The sequence below is a fragment of the Salmo trutta genome, chromosome 1 (assembly GCF_901001165.1).
Source record: "Salmo trutta chromosome 1, fSalTru1.1, whole genome shotgun sequence".
NCBI lineage: Eukaryota > Metazoa > Chordata > Actinopteri > Salmoniformes > Salmonidae > Salmo > Salmo trutta.
Window position 1 is genome coordinate 8238545 of NC_042957.1, and position 27273 is coordinate 8265817.

General features: G+C 41.7%; 1 protein-coding gene and 1 long non-coding RNA gene across 2 annotated transcripts in view; one reads left to right on the forward strand and one right to left on the reverse strand.

The window, feature by feature from the left end:
* Window positions 1–2747: 2747 nt before the first annotated feature.
* On the reverse strand, window positions 2748–10802 carry LOC115157134 (uncharacterized). The gene is made up of 2 exons (XR_003868393.1): window positions 10741–10802; window positions 2748–3876 (listed from the first exon to the last, which is right to left on the reverse strand). It is a non-coding gene; the product is annotated as an uncharacterized LOC115157134 (long non-coding RNA).
* The window catches only part of LOC115157078 (poly(A) polymerase alpha), a 28209-nt gene continuing 10900 nt past the window's right edge, over window positions 9965–27273 (forward strand). The window contains exons 1-11 of the mRNA XM_029705026.1: window positions 9965–10154; window positions 12104–12274; window positions 14084–14150; window positions 14359–14440; window positions 14645–14754; window positions 14871–14924; window positions 15092–15203; window positions 17425–17514; window positions 20592–20730; window positions 26463–26535; window positions 26897–27017. Coding sequence (XP_029560886.1) covers window positions 10147–10154; window positions 12104–12274; window positions 14084–14150; window positions 14359–14440; window positions 14645–14754; window positions 14871–14924; window positions 15092–15203; window positions 17425–17514; window positions 20592–20730; window positions 26463–26535; window positions 26897–27017 — 1027 coding nt within the window. The 5' untranslated portion in view covers window positions 9965–10146. The remainder of the gene's footprint in view (window positions 10155–12103; window positions 12275–14083; window positions 14151–14358; window positions 14441–14644; window positions 14755–14870; window positions 14925–15091; window positions 15204–17424; window positions 17515–20591; window positions 20731–26462; window positions 26536–26896; window positions 27018–27273) is intronic.

Below are 27273 nucleotides of genomic sequence, written 5' to 3' on the forward strand. Positions count from 1 at the left end.
ACAACTGTAAGTCGCTCTGGATAAGAGTGTCTGCTAAATTACTAAAATGTTAAAAACTAATTAAAAAAGCTAAGCCAGACATATTTATGATCATTAAGTGTATTTCTAAAATTGTTGCATTTCTTTCTTTTAAATAGATGTGTAGATTTCATTCAGCAATCTGGGACTGGTCTAAATTGGAGCATCAGTTTGACCTATTTAAAAAAAAAAAAAAATTTGCACACAGATGTGAATTACTGGAGTGTCAATAACCAGTCTTCTGAAGGATACCTTCATTCTCCACTGGGTGTTCGAGGCTGGAATTGTTGATAAATCAGCCGGGTGGTGGAGGAGAGTGGTCCAGCTGTGGTAGTAACAAGAAAAGCTGTCCAGCATCAGTTTACAATTATATATTATAGGAGTACAGGGCTGTAGCAAGTACACAGCAATGCTGAGTGTACCATGGTATTATTGCCTTATACCCATTTTCAAGCCAGACATAGAATATTGAGATATTGTGCTGTTTGTTTTCCAATCAGTCTGTCTCCTGGGCCCTCCAGCGGTAGGGAAGAGTACTGTGGCAGAGATACTGTGAAGCGGACATTAGGGACAAGGCAGAGAGATGTAAGACCTCGCTCTCACACAGTATCTGCGCATGTGCACTGGTTCTTACCGTGGGAAACAAAACATCGTACAAGTCAATGCTATTAGTTGTTGCGGACAATGACCCACAATGCGGTTTACTTTGCATCTATGTCATATCGCTGAGTCTTTAATACAAAAACGTACAAAGATACATTTATGAAATATTCTATTCCAGGAGGAGGCTATGAAAAGGGTTGAGCGTGAAGAGTCAAAAGCATTTCCCGAGTCCATGGAAATCACCAGTGGCGACCTGGGCGATGACCAATCATATCGAGTGGTTCCCATGACGAAGGTGACGCTCTGCGACAAATACCAGGATGGACGTAATAACGTCATCATCTTAGTTAACGTAGGTAAACGCATTACGCATTTGTCATAAAGTTAATTTAGGAAAAATCGTTATTTAGCAAGCTAGCTGACTACTAGCTAACATTAACCAGCTAGGTAACGTTAGCTTTATGGATGTTGTGACATTGTAATTCTGGTTGTTTAACAACTTAACTCATGTTTCTAGTCTATTGCATAGTTACAATGTGTAACCATTGAGGTCCCAGATTGGTAAACAGTGGAAGTCTATAATTGTCATACATACACAGCATCATTCAAGAATAGAGTTTGATACTCCTGGTATTGGATATGACTGAAATGTTTCTCAGATATTCATATCTGAAACACAACTTTATTTGCCAATTTAGAGTACATGATCAGTGAATATATTCAATGTGCAGGCTACAATGTGAGGATCTCATGCTTGGTAATAATTACATGTATATATGATTTGCATCCTTGGCAAAACGTTATTATATTCTACTCAATCCATAGGCTTTAGTCAGACTGTTTTGTAGTCATTACAACAGGCTATGATAGCTGAGGTTCATAGCTAGGTTCTGAACCAATATTTATACCAAACATTTTAGGGTCCATACACAGATCAGCTAAAGTTTCATAGCTAGCTACACATCCATGGGCATACAGGTATTGTTATACTCCACAAGCAAGAAAATGGCTAGATTACTAGCTACATTACTTCAGCTGCATTGCATGGGAAATGTCAAGGCAAGCTTAAAAAAAAAGTATATTAAATTGCAGTAAATGCTTTTCTAGATTCTTTACATCCACTGTTTCACAAGACGAAAGGCTGGTTCTCAGGAGTCCCTAAAACCATTAAAGGCTGATTTGTAATTCATATATACAGAAACAGAATAATAAAAAAAACACAGTACACTACACTTCCTTTGCATCATGTAACTACTATAAAACCAGTTCATCTCAATGTCAAAACACTTCTTCTGCATTGATCTGAGGACACAGGATAGGTGTAGTATGTCATCAAATGAGACTTCATTTCAACCAGTAGAGAATGTGAAACCCTTTACTGAAAGTTCATTATCCAAGTGTTATAAATACATGCATTACAAATGTAATATATTCTAAATAAAATGTTCAGTCTGTACTTCAATGCACATCTGGTGGCCATTATAAATACAGATGAAAAGAAAGTTGGGGAGAGGTGTGAGAGACAAAAGAGGAACAAACAGAGGAGCATATGATTAATGAATTACAGGGTTACCCTGATATTCTCTCAGTTTATCACAGTTACATAAGTGTCTCTAGCCATGTCTCCAAACAGCCTCGGGCACCCAGTTTATCCTCTCACATCAGAACATACCTGGAGACGAGAGACAGAATAAAAAATAAAACCAAAAAACAAGACACAATCATCCCCTAACACTCAGTCATCAGTAGGTGAAATTCAAAACTAACCTTGTAGTAGTCCCAAAGTTAATAATACATCTCTATTTCAACGTAATCTAATAATACTTCCTGTTGACCCAACCAAGTGACCTCTTACCTCTGAGCATGCTGTGCCCTTTGTCTCACCTGGTGTCCACACTAAGTGGCTGCAGAGTACTTTATACTGAAAAACAGACATGACAAACAATATAGCGTAGTATTCTAAATAATGAAGCATCTTACTATTCTCCATGGTTAGTTCTCTTGCCTATTCTTTGAAGGTGGAAGGAGCCACAGTTACACCTGAGCCTGCACAACAGATTGATACACAAGTGTGTAGGTGTGGGTTATAGGGTGTCTAGTTAATTTGTATTTATTTTTTTTAAATATGGGCGACTCTTAAAAGAGCCCGTTTTGTTTTTGTACAGACATCACCCTCACCTGAACAGCACACTCACCTGAAGTAGAAATCAAAAGGAAAGAAACCTGGAATTGAATAACTGCATTTGACAAAGCTAAGTAAATGGAAGACTCCTCTTATTGCAATGTGGACGGCTCTTAAGAGCATTTGGTTGTACATAGTGTAGTCTGTAGTGTTGCCAGGGAACAGCACCCTCTTTGAAGAAGGTGAAGATCCCCTGCACATGGATTGCCTCCTGTGCCGAGTTGTTTGCCCCCCATCCTTGAAACATCCTGTAGTCCTCTCCTCTGGCGCACAGCGGCAAGCTGCAGATCCCCTCCTGGTCCTCGTGTCCATTAAGTTATGCAGGACACAGGTAGCCGTCACACGGATGGATTAAACTATTTACTTATTTAAAATAACCAGACCTTCATACAAACTTGCTATGCTGAATTCTTGATGCACAAATCAAACGTGCTGCTATATGCTGCCAGCACACCCACAAGTGAGCCACTCTGGGGTGGCTGAAAACAGCAATTTACCATGTGCTAGTGTACACAAGCCATCAATGCTCAGGTCCAACTGGCCTCACTAAAAGGGACAGCATGGAGCAAAATGAAGGTGTTCATATCCCAGTTCTTTATGTGAAGGACACCTGTTGAGGGGAGTTTGCTCTCAAATTGAGATATGGTAGTATGTGTGTATGGAGTTGTGGCACGAGTTCTTCCTGAAAGCATGTTTATAGATTTTATTTAGACTTGCTGCCTCGTCTTATCGTGTTGGATTTCATTATTCAGATAGAAATGTTACAAAAACAACAGAAGCGGAGTTAGTGGTTTCATAAATGTCATTCTTGCAGGTCACCACAAGGAATCGCTAGAGCACGATGGGAACTAGGACTTTCCGGCCGGTCAAACCCTCACGGCGCTGGGCCAATTTTGCACTGCCTCATGGGTCTCCTGGTCGCAGCCGGCTACGAGAGCCGGGGATCGAACCCGGGTCTGTAGTGACGCCTTAGACCGCTGCGCCACTTGGGAGGCCACCTGTCTGTTTTGCAGATTTTATTTTCTCCCTGGAGGCATCTGATGACTTCTTAATGGAGCGGGTGCAGAACCAGGCTGAGGGTGTGGCAGATTAGACACGTTACTCTCAAGACAAGTACTTAACCAGCTGAAGAAATATAGAATGTGGAAGATGAAATGGTTCTGAAATACTTTGACATGCTGGAGAGTCACCAAGAACACAATTGGTAAGGCTAGAATATAATACTGATTTAGCCAAAGCATTTCAAAAACTCCAATATTCAACCTAATTATCAGAATCAGTGTATAGTAATTGTAGTAAATTGAATAGAACTTAACGCATTGAGAGGAAATCTGTCAGTCTTTCATTGTCTGTCAGAGGTGAACAATGCGGTACTGTGATGGAGACCACCACCAGGCTGGTGGGGCATCTCCGGATCTCCGAGGAGAGAAAGGCTGCGTTTTAGAATCCCTCATTAAGTCAAGGTCCACCCACCAAAAAAAAAAAAAGTGTTGTTCTGTGACCCAGAAAACAGAACTGCAAAATGTCAGTAACACTATGTAGCTAACGTTATGGACATGAACACTGTGCGATTCAAAACTTGTAAAAGAGCATAAGTTCTCTTTAAATCAAAGGTAGGATATTCGGCATCAAAATCACAGCGCATCTTAAATAATTTCCCTAGCAACACTGCTGTTTCACCTTGGTTACTTTTGTTCCCACACTGGTGCACAGAACTGTGTGTGTTCGTCCTTGCATCAGCTCAAGCGACACGTTGCCTTCATTGATCCAGATGAATCCCGAAACGAGGAAATATATTTTGTCTGTGTACAGTGGTTCTCAGTTAATGTAGGAGGTTTTGGCAGCTGTATTTAGTCTACAAGAGCCATCATTGCTCTTGCCTGCTAGCCAAACTAAAGAAAAAGATGTTTGCTAGTGTAACCAATATGAAATGGCTAGCTAGTTAGCGGGATGCGCGCTAATAGCGTTTCAGTCGGTGACGTCACTCGCTCTGAGACCTTGAAGTAGTTGTTGCCCTTGCTCTGCAAGGGCCACGGCTTTTGTGGAGCGATGGTAACGATGCTTTGAGGGTGGCTGTTGATGTGTGCAGAGGGTCCCTGGTTCAAGCCCAGGTAGGGGCAAGGAGAGGGACGGAAGCTATGCTGTTACACTAGCTAACACAAAAAAAAAAAAAAAAAAAAAAAAGACCCCACAGCTAAATAAAGCACTGTTCTGACATCCCAATTTTTTAAAATATATTTAGCATGTTTCAAACGCTTCTTAACTCGTATTATTTGGGGATTCCTTCAGTCTGGTAAATGCATTGCTTTCTGCAAGCATGGACAACTTAATGTGTGGAACAATTGTAACATGGCAACCTCAAAATGTTGCTAGTTAAAATTACACAAAATGCGCTGATTTCAAAATCAACAGGGTGGCGATTTATAATATTAATGTGCAACTTTTACAATTTTGAAACCATAGTGTTCATATTCGTAAAATGTTGACGTTTTGTTTCCTGGGTCACAGAACACCTTTTCTGAAGCCTTTGGTGGGTGGCCCTTGGAATATATAGGCTCATCTCCACATTGCTTACTTCTATCCAGTCCTCTCAGACCTGTGAACTCTTAAAACCACTGTATACCATCAAAGAGTGGGCCACCAGCAACAAACCATGGAGCTGTAGTTGTATACACACACACATATGTGTATCTTTACAACAGTCACGTGACTGAGGTGAAGAGACAGGAGCATGAGCTGCTGGAGGCTCGCTTCATCCCCCTGAGAAACTACCTGATGCCCTCTCTCACTGAGGGCACGATGGAGTGCTGCAAGGCCAAGCCAGACGACCCTGTAGACTTCCTGGTAATGTTGTTCCTTTTTTAATCCCACAAAGAGATCTGATTTTTCACCAGAAAGGCACGTACAGAAACATGCATATCAGGGTGGCAGGTAGCCTAGCGTTGGGCCAGTAACCGAAAGGTTGCTGGATCGAATCCCCGAGCTGACAAGGTAAAAATCTGTGTTTTGCTCCTGAACAAGGCAGTTAACCCACTGTTCCCCGGTAGGCCATCATTGTAAATAATAATTTGTTCTTAACTAACTTGCCAAGTTATATATACACTGCTCAAAAAAATAAAAGGGAAAACTTAACACAATGTAACTCCAAGGCAATCACACTTCTGTGAAATCAAAACTGTCCACTTAGGAAGCAACACTGATTGACAATAAATTTCACATGCTGTTGTGCAAATGGAATAGACAACAGGTGGAAATTATAGGCAATAAGCAAGACACCCCCAATAAAGGAGTGGTTCTGCAGGTGGAGACCACAGACCACTTCTCAGTTCCTATGCTTCCTGGCTGATGTTTTGGTCACTTTTGAATGCTGGCGGTGCTTTCACTCTAGTGGTAGCATGAGACGGAGTCTACAACCCACACAAGTGGCTCAGGTAGTGCAGCTCATCCAGGATGGCAAATCAATGTGAGCTGTGGCAAGAAGGTTTGCTGTGTCTGTCAGCGTAGTGTCCAGAGCATGGAGGCGCTACCAGGAGACGTGGACGAGGCCGTAGGAGGGCAACAACCCAGCAGCAGGACTGCTACCTCCGCCTTTGTGCAAGGAGGAGCACTGCCAGAGCCCTGCAAAATGACCTCCAGCAGGCCACAAATGTGCATGTGTCTGCTCAAACGGTCAGAAACAGACTCCATGAGGGTGGTATGAGGGCCCGACGTCCACAGGTGGGGGTTGTGCTTACAGCCCAACACCATGCAGGATGTTTGGCATTTGCCAGAGAACACCAAGATTGGCAAATTCGCCACTGGCGCCCTGTGCTCTTCACAGATGAAAGCAGGTTCACACTGAGCACATGTGACAGACGTGACAGAGTCTGGAGACGCCGTGGAGAACGTTCTGCTGCCTGCAACATCCTCCAGCATGACCGGTTTGGCGGCGGGTCAGTCATGGTGTGGGGTGGCATTTCTTTGGGGGGCCGCACAGCCCTCCATGTGCTCGCCAGAGGTAGCCTGACTGCCATTAGGTACCGAGATAAGATCCTCAGACCCCTTGTGAGACCATATGCTGGTGCGGTTGGCCCTGGGTTCCTCCTAATGCAAGACAATGCTAGACCTCATGTGGCTGGAGTGTGTCAGCAGTTCCTGCAAGAGGAAGGCATTGATGCTATGGACTGGCCCACCCGTTCCCCAGACCTGAATCCAATTGAGCACATCTGGGATATCATGTCTCGCGCCATCCACCAACGCCACGTTGCACCACACACTGTCCAGGAGTTGGCGGATGCTTTCGTCCAGGTCTGGGAGGAGATCCCTCAGGAGACCATCTGCCACCTCATCAGAAGCAAGCCCAGGCGTTGTAGGGAGATCATACAGGCACGTGGAGGCCACACACACACTACTGAGCCTCATTTTGACTTGTTTTAAGGACATTACATCAAAGTTGCATCAGCCTGTAGTGTGGTTTTCCACTTTAATTTTGAGTGTGACTCCAAATCCAGACCTCCATGGGTTGATAAAGAATCAATGGAAATCCAATTTTTGTGTGATTTTGTTGTCAGCACATTCAACTATGCAAAGAAAAAAGTATTTAATAAGATTTCTTTCATTCAGATCTAGGATGTGTTGTTTAAGTGTTCCCTTTATTTTTTTGAGCAGTGTATAATTTTTAATTTTTTTTTTATATATAAATATACGGAGCGCTGATGGCTGGTGAAATGAGCACAAACCAAATGGGTTCAATATGGCGTAGAAGATAGTAGATGGCGTAGAAGTAGTAGGCTACTACCTCCATTGTATAGGTTGCACTTCAACAATGGGAATTGTTGTCAGGTATCAATACGTGAAGTAGCTAGGTCTACAGTAAAGTAGTCAACTGAAGTGTTTATATAAAAATAAACAAAATCAATAATGTGTTTGTTTCAGGCGGAATATCTCCTCCGGAACAATTCACAAGACTAGTGTGATGTGGTTAACACTTCAAACATCTAGGAGACCTTGTCGACTGGTATTTAAATGTTGTCCTGACAGTGTTAAGGCTCTGTGTTGATCAAGTCTTGCAATACACCTTGTTTATTTTTCCCATGAGAGATAAACATGCATTCCTCTATTTTGACTCTTGAGTTTTTGTAAAGATACAACTAAATGGTACATTTTATGAAGAAAATGTGCGCTTGCCTGAGCTACACCTACCCTAGCACGTGATATAATCTAATTACAAACCCACAGGATCTGAATTGCAATGGTTCCAATCTTTATGATAGCCACATTAGCGTTCACATTTGTTGGGGGTAAATACATTTATAAGTGACCTTGTCCGAGAGAGATTTACACATTAATCAAAACATCAGGATAAGCCTAAAAAGTGGGAAAACAGCTGTGCTATAGAGCCCCACAGTGAAGATGTCATAATACCCATAAAACCTTGTGGTCAAACGGGGTATCGTGGCAAAATTACAAACTCAGCGCTCTGTATACACATGTGCTGTAAAGCTTTAAACCTGTACATTGCCACTGTCTTTCTCTCATAAGAAAAGTGGTTTCCCTCTTGTTTCTGAGTAGCTTGGTCACACGGCCAAAAACAAAGAGCCTCAGAGTGACCACACTTTGTTGGTCCATCCTGTCCTTTCCGTTATCTTTCAAGGGCACAGCTGTGTGACGATGCGAAGGGAACAGAGGCTAGCTTGAGCAGCAGCGACAATTCTAGCAGCAGAAAGGAGTAACACTGTTGTTATCGCTTGTTTGTACACCACGTTCCCACCATGATCTCACACACCTGCTAAACTGACACGTAGGCAGAGGTTGTATTTCCCTATAAAGGCTGAGACCCAACTCTTGTTTGAAGGGCCCTTAACTCTGCACTGTTGTTGAGTGGATTGTTAACCAGCTTCAGATTTGCAAATCTAATAATAAAAGATTGATTGTTTGAAGAAATTATAAAGTCTCTCACTTGGTTAGAATTTCACAGACAAGGGAAATGGTTCCAATCATTTTCCACTATTCATTTTTCCCCCTATAAAGGGATTTTTAGAAACACTTAAAGGGCTGTGTTTCGTGTAGGCTTACCACAGCGTGACGTTTTGATAACCATGTAAATCTTTCTCAGACAAGGTGATTTATCAATATATTCAGCTCTTTACGCAAAACTACAAATCCCTGGAAGCATCCTGCACTTCATCTCTAGCTGACATGTTCCCTAACAGGTACATTTAAAGATACAGCAGTCAATTCATTCATTCATTATTACATTAAGGTAAATGTATAGTTAATCCAGAGATTCTTACCTTTGCCTCGATTCAACAGCCTCATCCAGATAATCATGGCATTTGTATTTCTTTATGATAGCCACATTAGCAGCTAATTACAATTTCATTTGTTGGGGGTAGAGAGATTTACACGGTTGTCAAAACATCAGGGTAAGCCTACACAAAACACAGGCCCTTAATTTAAGTGTTTGTAAAATCCCCTATGGGAAAAACGAATGATGGAAAAAACAAGTGGAACCATTTCCCTGTTTGACTGGTAGGATTATGGGTATTATGACTCATACTGTGGTACTATATTCCAGGTAACAGTGATGCTGAGATTTCGATTTCTCACTTTATATTTTTTTAAACTAAAACCAATGATTGCAAAAGTTAAACAAACCATAACTCTATGCACAAGGACTACTTTTAACAAAAATCACATTTACTCGAACAGTGCAAATACCAAGTTTAGTAACAGAATGATGGTTTGTGCCGTCATTCTGTTACCAAACTTTGCATCTGCACTCTTCAAGTGAATGTGTTTTTGTAAAATTACTACTAGATATTCAAATACATCTATTGTATAGTAAAAAAATGAAGGCTATGCAGCAGATGAGAGATATATATATATATATATATATGACCCAACCCCCTGAAGGTAAAACCAAGTAATACATAAATAGACACCCTCCTAGGTTAAGGATGTATGATAAACACAACACAGAGTACTTACTACACAGAGCTCTTAAAGCTTACAATTGACTCATTCATCCCCCTCCTCCTCCTCCTCCTCTCCCCTGAAACTATTCCCCAGGTCGTTGCTGTAAATGAGAATGTGTTCAGTCAAATTACCGTCTATTTTAAAAGACTACAGTTCCCATGTGATAAAAGTGTGCTCTACATTATGACGTGCACACAACCCACTCACAGTGCGATTTTGTTGCAGAGACCGCACAGCTTGAATACGCGCCATGTTTAGAGGAAACAAAAGGTGTAAATCCCACTGCTCGGTTGCTGGTTAAATAACAACATAGCTAGATAAATAAAATAACGAGTATGAGAAGGGACTTTTGGGAAGGCTGATTGGATTTGCTGGAGGTTGTTTCAATGGCCCTGTAAGTATCTCGTTACTTTGAAAAGATACGTGTTTGGAAAGGGGATTGGGCCTACCGATGCTGGCGAGCCAGTTTGTCAAGTATTTATTTTTGGTAGCAAGTTTTGTAGCGGGAAATGGTATAGAAACAATTGAGTATTAGTTAGCTACAATAGTTATCGTTAGTACGGTCTGACTTTCAACCCAATGCATTCAAGCGTTCTTGGCAAGTGAATTCGCAAACGGCTAGTTAGCATTTCCAGGAGTTAGCTAGCATAACAAAACACGTTGACGTTAGCTTTATGCTATGTTTGCGCCATCTAGCACGTAGCTAGTAAGTAATTGATTCGGTAACCAGCTAACGTTAGTTAGCTACGTGTTTGCTAGTGCCAAAGTTTAGTTTAAAGTTGATATTGGAATTTGTCCGTTGCAAACGTTAAGCTAAAGGTTGAATACAAACAAAGAACGTTACGCTAGTTACTGTTACTACTCCAATTCGCTTGTATTTTGTCCTTCGTAATTATGTTAAATATATATATGTCAGATACAACTAAAAACCATGTGGCTTCATTGCCAGTTTGAGAAAGTTGGCTGTTCAGGAGTCTTACCCGCTGTTATTTAGGCGTAGCTCTTACATGCTGGCCATCGTGTTGATTTTGTCCTTCCACACCAGACACGATCAGGACACGCAGGTTGAAATATCAAAACGAACTCTAAACCAACTACATTAATTTGTGGACAGGTCGAAAAGCATTAAACATTTAGCAACTTAGATCGCTAGCTTGCAAATGTGTCCAGGGATATAAACAATGGGTTGATATTTTACCTGAAATGCACAAGGTCCTCTTCTCCGACATTTAATCCACAGGTAAACGTTTGTTTCAAATAGTCTCTCCTTTTTCTGGCATCTTCAGACTTTATATAGCAGTAGGCAACCAACTTTAAGGTGCATTACCACCAACTACTGGAGTGTGGACCTCAGTTCATCTTTCAATCACCCACGTGGGTATATGCTTCTAAAAACCAATGAGGAGATGGGAGAGGAGGGACTTGCAGCGTATCAAGTGTCACAAATACAACCAAGTTCTATTTTAGTGCAAGCGAGCAGTGTGGGTGCAATGATTGAATAACATGTATGTGTACATTTATTTTGCGACTCGAGCGGTGTGGTCAGCATGTTATGTTTTACATTGTGATGGGTCACTAGACGTGTCAAATCAGCTTGGTGCAAAAATATATTATTTTACATGCTAACAACACCGCTCGCGTTGCAAAAATAAATGTACACATGTATGTTATTCAATCATTGCACCTACACTGCTCGCCCGTGTCTGAATAGCCAGGTGCTAAAATAGAAGTTGGTTCTATTTGTGACACTTGGCAGTTGATTCAGAGTTGGTTTTGATATTTCAACCTGCGTGTCCTGATCGTGTCTGGTGTGGATGGACAAAACCAACATGCGCACGATGGCGGACACATGTGTGCCTGGTCTGGTCAGCATGTTAGGCCTTTGTAATGTCATGTCAACATCAAACTGTAACATTACAGAAGGTCACCAAGTTGATGTTCACTATGTCCTTGGTGGCTCTGTTCAGTCAAAACATTTTAGATAATGAGGTATGACATCATCAGAATCAATTCAGAAAGCCTCTGTGTTTTTCCCCAGAGTCCAATAGGAAGATGTATAGCTATGTCTGTTTTTCTCTACCACCACACCCACAGAAACCACAGCAGGCAATGAATGCTAGGGAGTCAGTATAGAACTAACTTTAAAAGACACACTGCACACAACATTTGTATGTGCTGTGATGCCATTAGGCACTTTCTGTATGGGTTGTCATGTATATTTGTATTGATGGATTGTTGATGTGTGGATGTTTCTTTGTACAATACCAAGAAAAATTCCTAGTAACATTTGTTACATGGCACATAAGTTTATTCAGATCACAAACACATCTGTCCTGTTTTCAGTCCAACTGCTAACCAGGTGTCGTTGGGTCGGGAGACTCCCAAGCACTATGGGATCACTTCTCCTATCAGCCTGGTCCAAGCTAAGGAGGCTGACCTTGTCCTCACACACAGGCTGACTGAGGCCCTGAAACCGTACGGGGTGTTTGAAGAGGAGCTGGAACTTCAACGCAGGTAGGATGGTGGTCACTAGTAAAAGGTCATGTTAGAATGGACACAAGTTATATCAGGTAGTGTCAAGGCCTATGAGGAGGAGGAGAACTTTATCCAATATCTTGCCACTACATCAGCTAATTATTTTTATGTTGGTTTCAGTCAGTACTTGGTAAACTGTGTATTTTTTTTTTAATTACACATTTAACTAGGCAGGTCAGTTAAGAACAAATTCTTATATACAATGACGGCCTACAGGGGAACAGTGGGTTAACTACGTTGTTCAGGGGCAGAACGACATATTTTTTACCTTGTCAGCTCGGGGATTCGATCTAGCAACCTTTCGGTTACTGGCCCAACACTCTTATTGCTAGGCTACCTGCCGTGGTTATAAAGTGACATACTTCTATAGTTATTTATGATATATTCTATATGAAGTTATAGATATTTTAGACATTTTCTGTTTGGCTTTGCTGCTGTTACAATTGGCTCATTCATCCCACCTCCTCTCCCCTGAAACGATCTATAATGTCTGTCCTATGTCTGAAAGATATAAGAAATATACAGTACTGTTTCAAAAGTTTGCGGTCACTTAGAAATGTCCTTGTTTTTGAAAGAAAAACACTTTTTTTTGTCCATTTAAAATGACGTCAAATTGATCAGAAATACAGTGTAGACATTGTTAATGTTGTAAATGACTATTGTAGCTGGAAACGGCAGATTGTTTTTAATGGAATATCTACATTGGTGTACAGAGGCCCATTATCAGCAACCATCACTCCTGTGTTCCAATGGCACGTTGTGTTAGCTAATCCAAGTTTATCAATTTCAAAGGCTAATTGATCATTAGAAAACCCTTTTGCAATTATGTTAGCACAGCTGAAAACTGTTGTCCTGATTTAAAGAAGCAATAAAACTGTCCTTCTTTAGACTAGTTGAGTATCTGGAGCATCAGTGTTTGTGGGTTCAATTACAGGCTCAAAATGGCCAGAAACAAAGACATTTCTTCTGAAACTCGTCAGTCTATTCTTGTTCTGAGAAATGAAGGCTATTCCATGTGCGAAATTGCCAAGAAACTGAAGATCTCGTACAACGCTGTGTACTACTCCCTTTACAGAACAGCGCAAACTGGCTCTAACCAGAATAGAAAGAGGAGTGGGAGGGCCCGGTGTAAAACTGAGCAAGAGGACAAGTACATTAGAGTGTCTAGTGAGGCGTCTTTTTCTCAAACAAGTCCTTAACTGGCAGCTTCATTAAATAGTACCCACAAAACACCAGTCTCAACGTCAACAGGGAAGAGGCGACTCCGCGATGCTGACCTTTTAGGCAGAGTTCCTCTGTCTAGTGTCTGTGTTCTTTTGCCCATCTTAATCTTTTCTTTTTATTGGCCAGTCTGAGATATGACTTTTTCTTTGCAACTCTGCCTAGAAGGCCAGCATCCCGGAGTCGCCTCATCACTGTTGACGTTGACACTGGTGTTTTGTGGGTAATATTTAATGAAACTGCCAGTTGAGAACACCGATTTTCGGGGGTGTCTCATAGTCTGAGAAACACCACTCTAGCTCTGTCACCTCGGATGCGGCATCAGTGGATGGAGACGCATCCAATGCAATTTTTATTTATATATATATATATATATATATATATATATTGCTGAAATCTAATTGGCGTAATAAAAATTATCCTAAAAAAATCCATCAGTTTAAGCTAGAGAGAGATTTTTATTTTTTATTATGCTCATTACATTTCAGCAAGGGCGTGAACATCGACTAGGGGGTTACATTTCAAAATACCACAGACTTCCTCTAAATCATGCCTTGTTTTCCATAGAATACATGTGTTGGGAAAACTGAACACACTGGTGAAGGAATGGATCCGTGATGTCAGTGAGACAAAGGTATTATTTTACATTCACCTATAGACAGTTCTCTGATACAGCAAGAGGTCTGGTGATAACATCGACTCTGCACTATAAAAAGGGAATAGTGTGCTATTTGGTACGCAGATAATATTTGGTTGATATGACAACCGCATGGCACTGTTACCTACCATGATGCAACAGTTTGTAAGGATTGTATGCACGGATTGGTTTATTTTTTTCCTAGAATCTGCCTGCCTCGGTCATTGAGACTGTTGGAGGGAAGATATTCACATTTGGGTCGTACAGGTTAGGAGTTCACACTAAAGGTAAATGTTATGTCCACTTTTCACTGCACAAGTTACAGTAAGAGTTGTTGTCCAACAGGAATGCTTATTTTCATTTCAAAATATTTCCCTGTTTGGTACCTACTGAATATGACTACCAACCACACAGGTTCAAAAGTTCAGAAAACATATGACCACAGAGTTTACATCTAAACAAGATCTTCTGTCCTTGTGCTCGTCTTCTAGGGGCAGACATTGACGCCCTGTTTGTGGCTCCTCGGCATGTGGAGAGAACAGACTTCTTCTCCTCGTTCCTGGACAAGCTGAAGGAGCAGGAGGAAGTCAAGGATTTGAGGGTGGGTATTGTATTGGTAGAGTGGGACTTGTGTTGGTAGTAGGTGAGAGTGAAGTGGGTATTGGTAGAGTTGGAGGTAAAGATGCATACCCATGAACTTCTGTCTTTATTTTCCAGGCTGTTGAGGAGGCATTTGTCCCGGTGATAAAGCTGTCTTTCGACAGCATTGAGGTGTGACATTTGAACATATTTTTCTTGTTCATGATTTCTTTATAGGCCTATAATGTGAACATTTGCATTATTGCAAGGAATCCATGCAAAACTGGTTCTGTACATCCAGTATTGAGATGTACCACTTTTTAATAAATGTCCATGAACTGTTTGTTGTGTATTTTTAGATCGACATCCTGTTTGCTCGGTTAGCGTTGCAAACCATCCCAAAGAATCTGGACCTTCGAGATGATGGGCTGTTGAAGAACCTTGACATCCGCTGCATTAGGAGTCTCAATGGTAACACGGAGCTCTTTGTATCCTCTGAGCTTGGGTCCTGATGTGGTTCAGTTAGTGAAAGTGTGGCGTTATCAGCACCAGGGTGATGGGTTCGATTCCCGCTGGGGTCACAGATACTAAAATGTACAGTGTATTCGGGAAAGTATTCAGACCCCTTGACTTTCTCTACATTTTATATTACAGCCTTATTCTAAAATGTATGAAATTGTTTCTGCCCCTCAATCTATACACTACCCTATAATGACAAATCAAAAACAGGTAGATCTTTTGCTAATGTATTAAAAATAAAATGCATATCACATTTACATAAGTATTCAGACTCTTTACTCAGTACTTTGTTGAAGCACCTTTGGCAGCGATTACAGCCTCAAGTCTTTTTGGGGTATGACGCTACAAGCTTGGCACACCTGTATTTGGGGAGTTTCTCCCATTATTCTCTGCAGATCCTCTCAAGCTCTGTCAGGTTGCATGGGGAACGTTGCTGCACAGCTATTTTCTAGTCTCTTCATAGATGTTCAATTGGCTTCAAGTCCGGGCTCTGGCTGGGCCACTTAAGGACATTCGGAGACTTGCTCTAAAGCCACTCCAGCATTGTCTTGACTGTGTGCTTAGGGTCGTCGTCCTGTTGGAAGGTGAACCTTTACCCCAGTCTAAGGTCCTGAGTGTTCTGAAGCAGGTTTTCATCAAGGATCTCTCTCTACTTTTCTCTGTCCATCTTTCCCTCGATCCTGACTCGTCTCCCAGTCCCTGCTGCTGAAAAACATCTCCACAGCATGATGCTTCCACCACCATGCTTCACCGTAGGGATTGTGCCAGGTTTCCTCCAGACGTGACGCTTGGCATTCAGGCCAAAGAGTTCAATCTTGGTTTCATCAAACCAGAGAGTCTTGTTTCTCATGGTTTGAGAGTCCCTTTAGGTACTTTTGGCAAACTCCAAGTGGGCTGTCACGTGCCTTTTACTGAGGAATGGCTTCAATCTGGCCACTCTACCATAAAGGCCTGATTGGTGGAGTGCTGCGGAGATGGATGTCCTTCTGGAAGGTTCTCCCATCTCCACAGAGGAACTCTAGAGCTCTGTCAAAGTAACCATCGGGTTCTTGGTCACCTTCCTGACCCCCTATTTCCCCCGATTTCTCAATTTGGCCGTGCGGCCAGTTCTAGGAAGAGTCTTGGTGGTTTCAAACTTCTTCCATTTAAGATTGATGGAGGTCACTGTGTTCCTGGGGACCTTCAATGCTACAGAAAGGGTTTGGTACCCTTCCCCAGATCTGTGCCTCAGCACAATCCTGTCTCGAAGCTCGTCGGACAATTCCTTCGACCTCATGGCTTGGTTTTTGCTCTGACATCCACTGTCAACTGAATTTACCACAGGTTGACTCCATGTTGTAGAAACATCTCAAGGATAATCAATGGAAACAGGATACACCTGAGCTCAATTTTGAGTCTCGTAAAAAAAAAAAATAAGTGTCTGAATACCTACGTAACTAAGGTATTTGTGTTTTTTATTTTGAATACATTTGCAAACATTTCTAAAACCTGGTTTTGCTTTGTCATTATATGGTATTGTGTGTAGATTGATGGAAAAAAATATAATTATATAATCCATTTTAGAATAAAATGTAGAAAAAGTAAAAGGGTTGGAATACTTTCCAAATGCACTGCATGTACTGTGTGTATACTGTACTGTGTGTATACTGTACTGTGTGTATACTGTACTGTGTGTGTACTGTACTGTGTGTATACTGTACTGTGTGTATACTGTACTGTGTGTGTACTGTACTGTGTGTATACTGTACTGTGTGTATACTGTACTGTGTGTGTACTGTACTGTGTGTGTACTGTACTGTGTGTATACTGTACTGTGTGTATACTGTACTGTGTGTGTACTGTACTGTGTGTGTACTGTACTGTAAGTCGTTTAGGATAAAATAATTTGCTGAATGGTATCTCAGTACACTGATCCAAGGTAAAAACAGTGTGGTTTGAATGGTTGAAAGGCCTCTTAACAATTGGTTGTTGACTCACCTCTAACCGTACCTACAGCTGGTTGAAAGCAACTGCTGTGTTGTAGGTTAAGTGTTCTCTCTGCATTGTGTTGTAGCCTGACTGTCTCTATTGTGACTGTGGGTTAGTTACGGGGATACATTGTAGCCTGACTGTCTGTCTCTATTGTGACTGTGGGTTAGTTGAGGACAATAATGACTTGACCTTGTGTTTTCAGGTTGCAGAGTTACAGATGAGATCCTTCATCTTGTACCCGACATTGAGAACTTCAGATTGACTCTGAGGACCATCAAGCTGTGGGCTAAACGTGAGTTGGATCTGTAGTATTGTTGTTGCGTAGGAGCACAATCATTTGTCTTGGTGGAAAACAGAACTGTGTCTGAGTCGGTATCTTCCGTGTGTGTGTGTGTGTGTGTGTGTGTGTAACACTGAGTGACTGAGACTGTTGTGGCTAGGCAGGTAGGGATTATCTCACTCATTCTCACCTTGCCCTCTTTTCACACTAACAATCAACTAATGACATGTGAACACGCTGGGCCCAAACTGAGCTCCTACTTCCTAAACAGGATTATACTGCCTTAAAGAAACCGTGTGTCATGGCATTTTTACACACAGGACGGACCACAAGCCTCGTTGCCATGGTGAATTTGTTTGGCTTGCATATTCTTCCTGGCAAACAACTTTCCAGTCATATTTTGTCTTGCGGGAACAGAAGCCGCAGAGCGAGTCACTCCCTGGCCTGTGGGCCAGCCAGGTGCAAGTACTGAATGGGATTCTCTAGCTGTGGCTGTAGTTATTTGTGTAAAACTAATCCCAATTAAAAAAAACATCCCCTGCCCCTTCGCCCCCAACCCTTTAGTTGTATTTAGAAGCTCGATGGCTGTACGCGATATGGCATAGGGTTCGCCAGAGTTATTGGAAGACGAGGCAGAACCGTCAAGGAATTGCAGGACCAGCTAAATTACACCGGTGCCTGGTGATCATTCATATACGGCCAAATAGCTCACTTGCTATCAAATGTGAATCGGCTTGTATACTGAAGATGTGATGAATATAATTTTTTTTCTTTACGATTTGAATCGGTTTTCCATTTAAAACGATATTTAAAAAAAAAAGTGAATTAAAGTTGTCGTTCTTAGACTGAACCCGGCTGGTCTCGACCGCCCATCCTGGTCTTATACCGGGCCAGACTCAAACTCTGAGAATTGATTTGGGCCGGACAAGTCATGTGTGGAAGACATTTGACGACATGGTTGTGGAAACTACTGGAGAATCCACTGGCCATGTGAAATGTAGAGGGTGCGAGGCATTTCTAAATTAGGACAGCAGGAAGACGGGTAGGCTACTTCTCTGAGCCTGCAGGAAGACGGGTAGGCTACTTCTCTGAGCCTGCAGGAAGACGGGTAGGCTACTTCTCTGAGCCTGCAGGGAGACGGGTAGACTACTTCTCTGACCCTGCAGGGAGACGGGTAGACTACTTCTCTGACCCTGCAGGGAGACGGGTAGACTACTTCTCTGAGCCTGCAGGGAGACGGGTAGACTACTTCTCTGACCCTGCAGGGAGACGGGTAGACTACTTCTCTGAGCCTGCAGGGAGACGGGTAGACTACTTCTCTGAGCCTGCAGGGAGACGGGTAAACTACTTCTCTGAGCCTGCAGGGAGACGGGTAGACTACTTCTCTGAGCCTGCAGGGAGACGGGTAGACTACTTCTCTGAGCCTGCAGGGAGACGGGTAGACTACTTCTCTGACCCTGCAGGGAGACGGGTAGACTACTTCTCTGAGCCTGCAGGGAGACGGGTAGACTACTTGTCTGAGCCTGCAGGAAGACGGGTAGGCTACTTCTCTGAGCCTGCAGGAAGACGGGTAGGCTACTTCTCTGAGCCTGCAGGAAGACGGGTAGGCTACTTCTCTGAGCCTGCAGGGAGACGGGTAGACTACTTCTCTGACCCTGCAGGGAGACGGGTAGACTACTTCTCTGAGCCTGCAGGGAGACGGGTAAACTACTTCTCTGAGCCTGCAGGGAGACGGGTAGACTACTTCTCTGAGCCTGCAGGGAGACGGGTAGACTACTTCTCTGAGCCTGCAGGGAGACGGGTAGACTACTTCTCTGACCCTGCAGGGAGACGGGTAGACTACTTCTCTGAGCCTGCAGGAAGACGGGTAGGCTACTTCTCTGAGCCTGCAGGGAGACTGGTAGGCTACTTCTCTGAGCCTGCATGGGTATGTGTGCAAATAGATTAAAAAGTTAGGAGGAGTTAGCACTGTGTACGTATTAGGCCAGTTTCTGTCAAACAGGTGCTGTTAGATTAGCAGGGCCTAAAACACCCGCCACCTGCCAAATCCTGGTACATTTTGGCATTGGTAAGGTGTCTTTCACTAGCCACGTTGACAGGTGGTCAGGGTGCCACAGTGCGAGCATTTCACTTGTATTTGTGAATAGAAATAGTCAAGTATGCTCCCATTTTATAGTAAAATGCTGCAGTTGCTGTTTTCAAAGTATTTCTGGCGCTTTTGTTTAATAGCTGGTTAAATTAAATCGCACAAACTCAGAGAACTAGGAATCCTATCCCCCTCCTCGTGCTGCAACACTAACTGGCTGGATCTGTGATATTTTGGTTAAGATTCAGATCACAAAAAAATAAATGGAAACAATATACCACATTTATTTCTCACTAGAAATACATTTGTTTTAGGAACATTCCCAAAAATATTTTGCCTGGTTAAAAATCAGAGTGACTGGTAGATTTTTACATGTGTTTGTTGGACCTATAGATTAGCCCTCTAAGAATCCTGCCCGTTTGGAACAGTGTAAACCCTAAATACATTCTGAGATATCCCAGAGAGTTTGTTCAGTTATTTTTTTTTTTACGCATTTATTACATCATGGCAAAAGATTTAAAAACAGTTGAATTGGTGAAATTGCTTTATCTGACAGATGTTGTGTGAATCTTAGAGCTCACGGAATCAGTATTAAACAAACACTCAACAGAACCAGGATCTGTCTCATTTCTGAAGATATTTCTGGATGTGTTTTAATAATCCTGGCACATTTTTAACAGTTGATTTATAACTAAGTTGGGGTTTCCTTAAGAAAAGTCCGAGGAGTGAGTAAAGGGCTGTTTCCTTGTCTCCTCACTCCTCTGCTGCCTCCGCCACATTGTTCTCATGATTGAGACCTCTTAGTGGTATTTTTTTCCCTTCCGTTTAAACGTTCACACTCCTATTGTATGTATCAGATATGTATGTATTGCTGTTACGACTACTACAACTCACCTCTATTCTGCCAACTGCCTTGTAGGGCAACAACAAATCTATGGACCTACCAGCTCTACCCAACACCATTTTATATATATATACACCTAATGTTATTGTTCTTTCCCAGGCCATAACATCTACAGTAACATCCTGGGCTTCCTGGGTGGTGTATCCTGGGCCATGCTGGTAGCCAGGACCTGCCAGCTCTACCCCAACGCCGTGGCCTCCACCCTCGTGCACAAGTTTTTCCTCGTCTTCTCTAAGTGGTGAGACGTCTCTCTCTTTCAGGCTTACTCTGTGACCTGTTTTCAGACGGTCATTCGTTTTTCTGTGCTTTGCCAGTGACGTGTCGTTTTTGAATGAGGCGTTTTATGAACGAGGGTTTTCCGTGGTGCCGGACAACGTGACCGGGAAGATTTTCAAATTACTGTCCATTTGAGAAATTTACCGGCCCCATATGCATTGGGTGCAGAAGCCATTAGGGCGTCCAGCCACGATGTTCAGAATGACAGAAATCACATGTAGATTATGGTAATTCATCTTAACAGAACATACAGCTGTAATGAAGCAGCCAATAAAACGTAATTTTCAAACATTTGCCAAAATGTAGTTTGCGGGAAAACACCATTCTTAACAGCGTGTCTAGGAAAAGACCATTCTTAACAGCGTGTCTAGGAAAACACCATTCTTAACTTCTTGGGGCTATGTGGGACGCAAGCATGCCACCCGTGGTGCACCCTATCAACAGCAGGTGCATTTCAAGAGCGGCAAATTTGAAACCAAATAAATGTCAAAATTCAAATTTTTCAAACATACAACTATCTTACACCCTTTGAAAGATAAACATCTCCTTAATCTAACCACGTTGTCCGATTTCAAAAGGTTTTACGGCGAAAGCATAAAGTTAGATTATGTTAGGAGAGTACATTGACAATAGCTGTGTGTAATGTTTTGTCAATTCAAAGACAGGCGTCACCAAAACCATAAAATCAGCTAAAATTATGCACTAACCTTTGACAATCTCCATCAGATGACACTCCTAGGACATTATGTTAGACAATACATGCATTTTTAGTTCTATCAAGTTCATATTTATATCCAAAAACAGCGTTTTACTATGGCGTTGATGTTCAGGAAATCGTTTCCCTCCAATAACCGGCAGTCAAGTCAGCACAACAAATTAAATAATTAATATTAGAAAACATTGGTAAAATATTATATTGTCATTCAAAGAATTATAGATTTACATCTCTTGAACGCAACCGGCTTGCCAGATTTAAAAATAACCTTACTGGGAAATCACACTTTGCAATAATCTGAGCACTGCGCCCAGAAAAATACGCTTTGCGATACAGACTAACCGCCATGTTGGAGAGATCGAAAATACTATGTAAATAATCCATTACCTTTGATTCTCTTCATCAGATGTCACTTCCAGGAATCCCAGGTCCATAACAAATGTAGTTTTGTTCAAAAAAGCCCATCATTTATGTCCAAAAAGCTCCGTGTTGTTAGCGCATGATCTAAGCCCGCCGGACTTCACTTCATGAACGAGGGGGAAAAAAATACGTTCGTTCAAACATGTCAAACGTTGTATAGCATAAATCATTAGTGCCTTTTTTTAACCAGAACATGAATGAAATTCAAGGCGGACGATTGCGTTCTCTTTTAAAACGTATTGGAACGAGAGTACCCAACATGAACTCGCGCGCCAGAGTCTAATCGGCCATCACCGTTCCATGGCTCTTGTTCGGTCAGATCTCACAGTAGAAGACTCAAAACACTTTGTAAAGGCTGGTGACATCTAGTGGATAATAAGCCCCTGTGTGTTTCAATGGCATAGGCTTAAAGGTAATTCAACACATCAGGTATCCACTTCCTGTCAGAATCTGTCTCAGGGTTTTGACTGCCATATGAGTTCTGTTATACTTACAGACACCATTCAAACAGTTTTAGAAAATTCAGAGTGTTTTCTATCCAAACCTGAACAATAATATGCATATTCTAGCTTCTGAGTTGGTGTAGGAGGCAGTTAAAAATGGGCACATATTTTTTTCAAAATTCTCAATACTGCCCCCTAGCCCTAAGAAGTTAACAGCGTGTCTAGGAAAACACCATTCTAAGCAGCGTGTCTAGGAAAACACCATTCTAAACAGAGCATCTGATAGCGTTTCTGTTAGATTCTCCCACTTTCTACATTTCTAAAGATGAAACAACTAGGATGGGTTTCTGATATGACTAGGACTGTGCATTTGTCTTCTGGACAATGAAGGAAAGTTGATATGATAACCAATAGAACAGGAGAGAAATGGCATAGTGGTGGGTCCTATAGAACAGGAGAGAAATGGTATAGTGGTGGGTCTAATAGAGCAGGAGAGAAATGGTATAGTGGTGAGTCTAGTAGAGCAGGAGAGAAATGGTATAGTGGTGGGTCTAATAGAACAGGAGAGAAATGGTATAGTGGTGGGTCTTATAGAACAGGAGAGAAATGGTATAGTGGTGGGTCTTATAGAACAGGAGAGAAATGGTATAGTGGTGGGTCTAATAGAACAGGAGAGAAATGGCATAGTGGTGGGTCCTATAGAACAGGAGAGAAATGGTATAGTGGTGGGTCTAATAGAGCAGGAGAGAAATGGTATAGTGGTGGGTCTAGTAGAACAGGAGAGAAATGGTATAGTGGTGAGTCTAGTAGAGCAGGAGAGAAATGGTATAGTGGTGGGTCTAATAGAGTAGGAGAGAAATGGTATAGTGGTGGGTCTAATAGAACAGGAGAGAAATGGTATAGTGGTGGGTCTAATAGAACAGGAGAGAAATGGCATAGTGGTGGGTCCTATAGAACAGGAGAGAAATGGTATAGTGGTGGGTCCAATAGAACAGGAGAGAAATGGTATAGTGGTGGGTCCAATAGAACAGGAGAGAAATGGTATAGTGGTGGGTCTAATAGAACAGGAGAGAAATGGTATAGTGGTGGGTCTAATAGAACAGGAGAGAAATGGTATAGTGGTGGGTCTAATAGAACAGGAGAGAAATGGTATAGTGGTGGGTCTAATAGAACAGGAGAGAAATGGTATAGTGGTGGGTCTAATAGAACAGGAGAGAAATGGTATAGTGGTGGGTCTTATAGAACAGGAGAGAAATGGTATAGTGGTGGGTCTAATAGAACAGGAGAGAAATGGTATAGTGGTGGGTCTAATAGAACAGGAGAGAAATGGTATAGTGGTGGGTCTAATAGAGCAGGAGAGAAATGGTATAGTGGTGGGTCCAGTAGGAAATTAAATGGAAATTTGCCTAAATTATATAATTACTCCTGTCTATACTAAATAAAATAATTAAAAATACTTTAACAGAAAGCATAACTTTGACAAAGAGGAATAAATGTACCATTAATCCCTTTCAGTTGTTGATGCATGTATTAATTAGTAATTTACCATTCTCATTCTCCGAGTGGAAACATTTGCAGAGTTCACAACTTGCTACGCTTGTGAGAAACAAATGTTGGTTTATTTCGTAACCATCATTTAAGAGATTTTTCCATTTTAATTTGTTTTCATTGTCTTTTGTTTGGTGAGCAATGGGTATGTGTCTGGTTTCTCTGTCCTGATAATGTTGAGAGAGCACACCTAGTACCTGTACCTGGCCTGCTGTGCAGAAATGTAGGAAAGTCTTTTATTGTTTTACATTCATTGCGAATTATATTTCAAAACTATAGTTCCTCACAGTAAGCTATTTGAAAAATCTTTCCAACAATGTCTCGATAATCACCAGTCGTCGGTGTGAAAGATCAATGGAAGTTATAGACCTACTGCTGCATTGGCCTATAGGCTATGAGTTCCATGCGCTCATTTCTTTAGTCTCCCGAGTGGCTTAGCAGTCTAAGGCACTGCATCTCAGGGCTTGATGCATCATTACAGACACCCTGGTTCGATTCCAGGCTGTATCACAACCGGTCGTGATTGGGAGTCCCATAGGGCGGCGCACAATTGGCCAAGTGTCGTTCGGGTTTGGCCGGGGTAGGCCGTCATAGTAAATAAGAATTTGTTCTTAATAATTTCTTTGAATTTATTTATTTATTTTTTGCCGCTAATGGATCACGACGTATCAGTGTGTCCATATGGCAGAGGATGAAGATCCCTCATGACTTTAACTTTTAGAATGATTAACCACGTGACGATGATGGAAGAGAGAGCAGAACATTATTATTGAAATGAAACTGATCATAACTAGCTTTTAGAATGGTAGGTTAAATTGTAAGCTTCCCCTAACATGAAACTCACGTGCCGCCTATGTAAAACTCAAACGTTTCAATGGTCAGATTTTGCCTATAGGCTACTTTGAAGCAAGGTAAGACATGCCTCATAAACAAAATTCAGGTTTAAAAAATGTTACGTTTGTTTTGGAAATGCATACTGCCTCCAGCTCACATTGTAAAGTGGTGGGTGACTCGCTGATTGCATGTTGCCTGCACTTAAATGGTGACTGGGAGGTGCACTTCAATTACCAGTTGAGAAATTAAAAAAATGAGTAGCTCTTTTTAATCGTGCAGCAACCAGCTGAGGAGCTCCAGGATAAATCTGTCTCAAAATAGGCTCTGTATGCTGTGCACGTGTGATAGTTGTTGGATAATGTTAGGTTCTGAACAAACAGTGTAGAAAAAGCTCAAACCAAGTTTAATCACCCACTGGGTCATACAGCTGCAAAGACAACATCATTCCTCAGTAACTGGTCTGCCTTATCAAGAACGGACACTAGATTGTTGCCCTTTGCCTCCCTCCTTAGGAACATTCATATTCAACAATAACATATTTCAACAGAATATGATCTTTCTGCATTACCCTTTTTCTCACTCAGTAACTTTCCACATCACTCAGTAACTTTCCACATCACTCAGTAACTTTGCACACACCTATTTCACATTTACCCTTCCTTGACCTCTATCATACTGTATACGTTGCTTATACGTGTAAAGTAATCAATAAGTTCTGGTATGGTAACATTAACAAGTATATTTCAAGCTAGAATCCAACAATAAATAAGATGCATGATAACTAAGGAAAATACAGACAAGTCAATTTAATTCCACTCCATTATACTAAACAGCCCTGTTATACACCAATAAGCATGACTGTCAAATGTATTTCCATCAATTAATTTAAAAAAAAACATTATTTTACAATTTATTATTTTTACAGTTTTTATTTTTTTGATCCCTGTCATTTGCCAACAACTGTTTTTATTTATTGGCTTCAAATAAAACAATTTAGGGCCAAAAGCCTGCGTTTCCCGCCTACCAGAAACCCTGTTATGAAGCAGGATTTAATAGACACCCTTTCTATATTATGGTCAGGGATTGTTCTGCCATTCTAGTCCTTAGGGGGTCGCCTAAAAGCTTTGTGTAAACTCAAACGACTAAAACCACAGGTCCATTATCTTTTAATATAATATAGTCTTTCAGAACTAACAATCACCAAAATAAAAGCTAGACAGTCGGAGAATTGAGAATTCCAAAAACAATGAATTTAGCTGTGTTCATTTTGTTATGTTTGAGCAAAAGAACACAGCATTATCCATGGCAAAAATGCACAGAATTGCAGGAAACATCTTTAAAACTACAACATTTTCACTCCGCTCCATGGCAAAATGTGTAGAATTGCAGGAAATTAGCCTTAAAAAAATAAATATATATATCTATGCTCTATAGAGACATTTATATAATTGCAGGCAATTGGCTTAAGAATGCAATGTCTCTACAGTGCCAAGATGGAGGCCTCTAAAATGTAGCCGTGCCGACAGTCCTCGTTGCCACGCCCCCCTGCCCTTTTTGATCCAGAGAGAACCCTGATTGGCATCACATTTTCTCAGTCCTTGGTGCTTTTGGCAGCCTTAATTACTCCTGTATTTCCTAGGAACATAGTGAAACAAGATGGCTAGTGCAAAGGATTGACTGATGGTATACTTGGTCCGTATCATCACACTGAACTTGAGTTGTGTTGTGTTGCAGGGAATGGCCCAACCCTGTTCTCTTGAAGCAGCCAGAGGACTGCAACCTAAACCTGCCAGTCTGGGACCCCAGGGTAATGTTGGTCATGCTGATACAAGTCCTTTCCTGAGCAACACTAATACATCAAGGACTGTCATAAACATGAAGTAAATTTTTTTAAAGTGGTTATTAACACCTGTTCCTCCAGGACACAGACCCATCCCACTTGTATCAACCATTTAAAGTCTAGGGCCAGGGATTTTACCTGTGATCTGAACCCCGAGTCAGTCACTTATTTCATCTGTTCCAGTACAAACAATTGGATTCAACTGCATTTGAGGCTTAATATATCATACAACTGACTGAATTGAAATGAAATTGACTCCAACCCTGCTAGAGGCCCTGTATTCCCATGTAGGATATAACTGTCTGAGAATGTGTCACTGTTGTTCCAGGTGACACCCAGTGACAGGTATCACCTGATGCCCATCATCACACCAGCCTATCCCCAGCAGAACTCCACCTACAACGTCTCCGTCTCCACACGGGCTGTCATGGTGGACGAGTTCAAACAGGGTCCGTTGGCCGTCTCGAATTTTTTCACAAACTTTTGCATCCACAGGCCCTCTGTGCTCTTTTTATACAAAACCCTTCAGATCAATGTCCTAACTTCAGAGACTTGAGTGAGAAACTTACTCAAACATTTACATAAATTATACATTGATGTCAAAGGGAAGTTTCATCAAATGTAAGTTTTGCGTGCATATCAAGTAAATTCCATCTAGTCTGGCCTTTTTATTTAGTTATTTTTTTTGTTGTTGAAGGGGTTCCT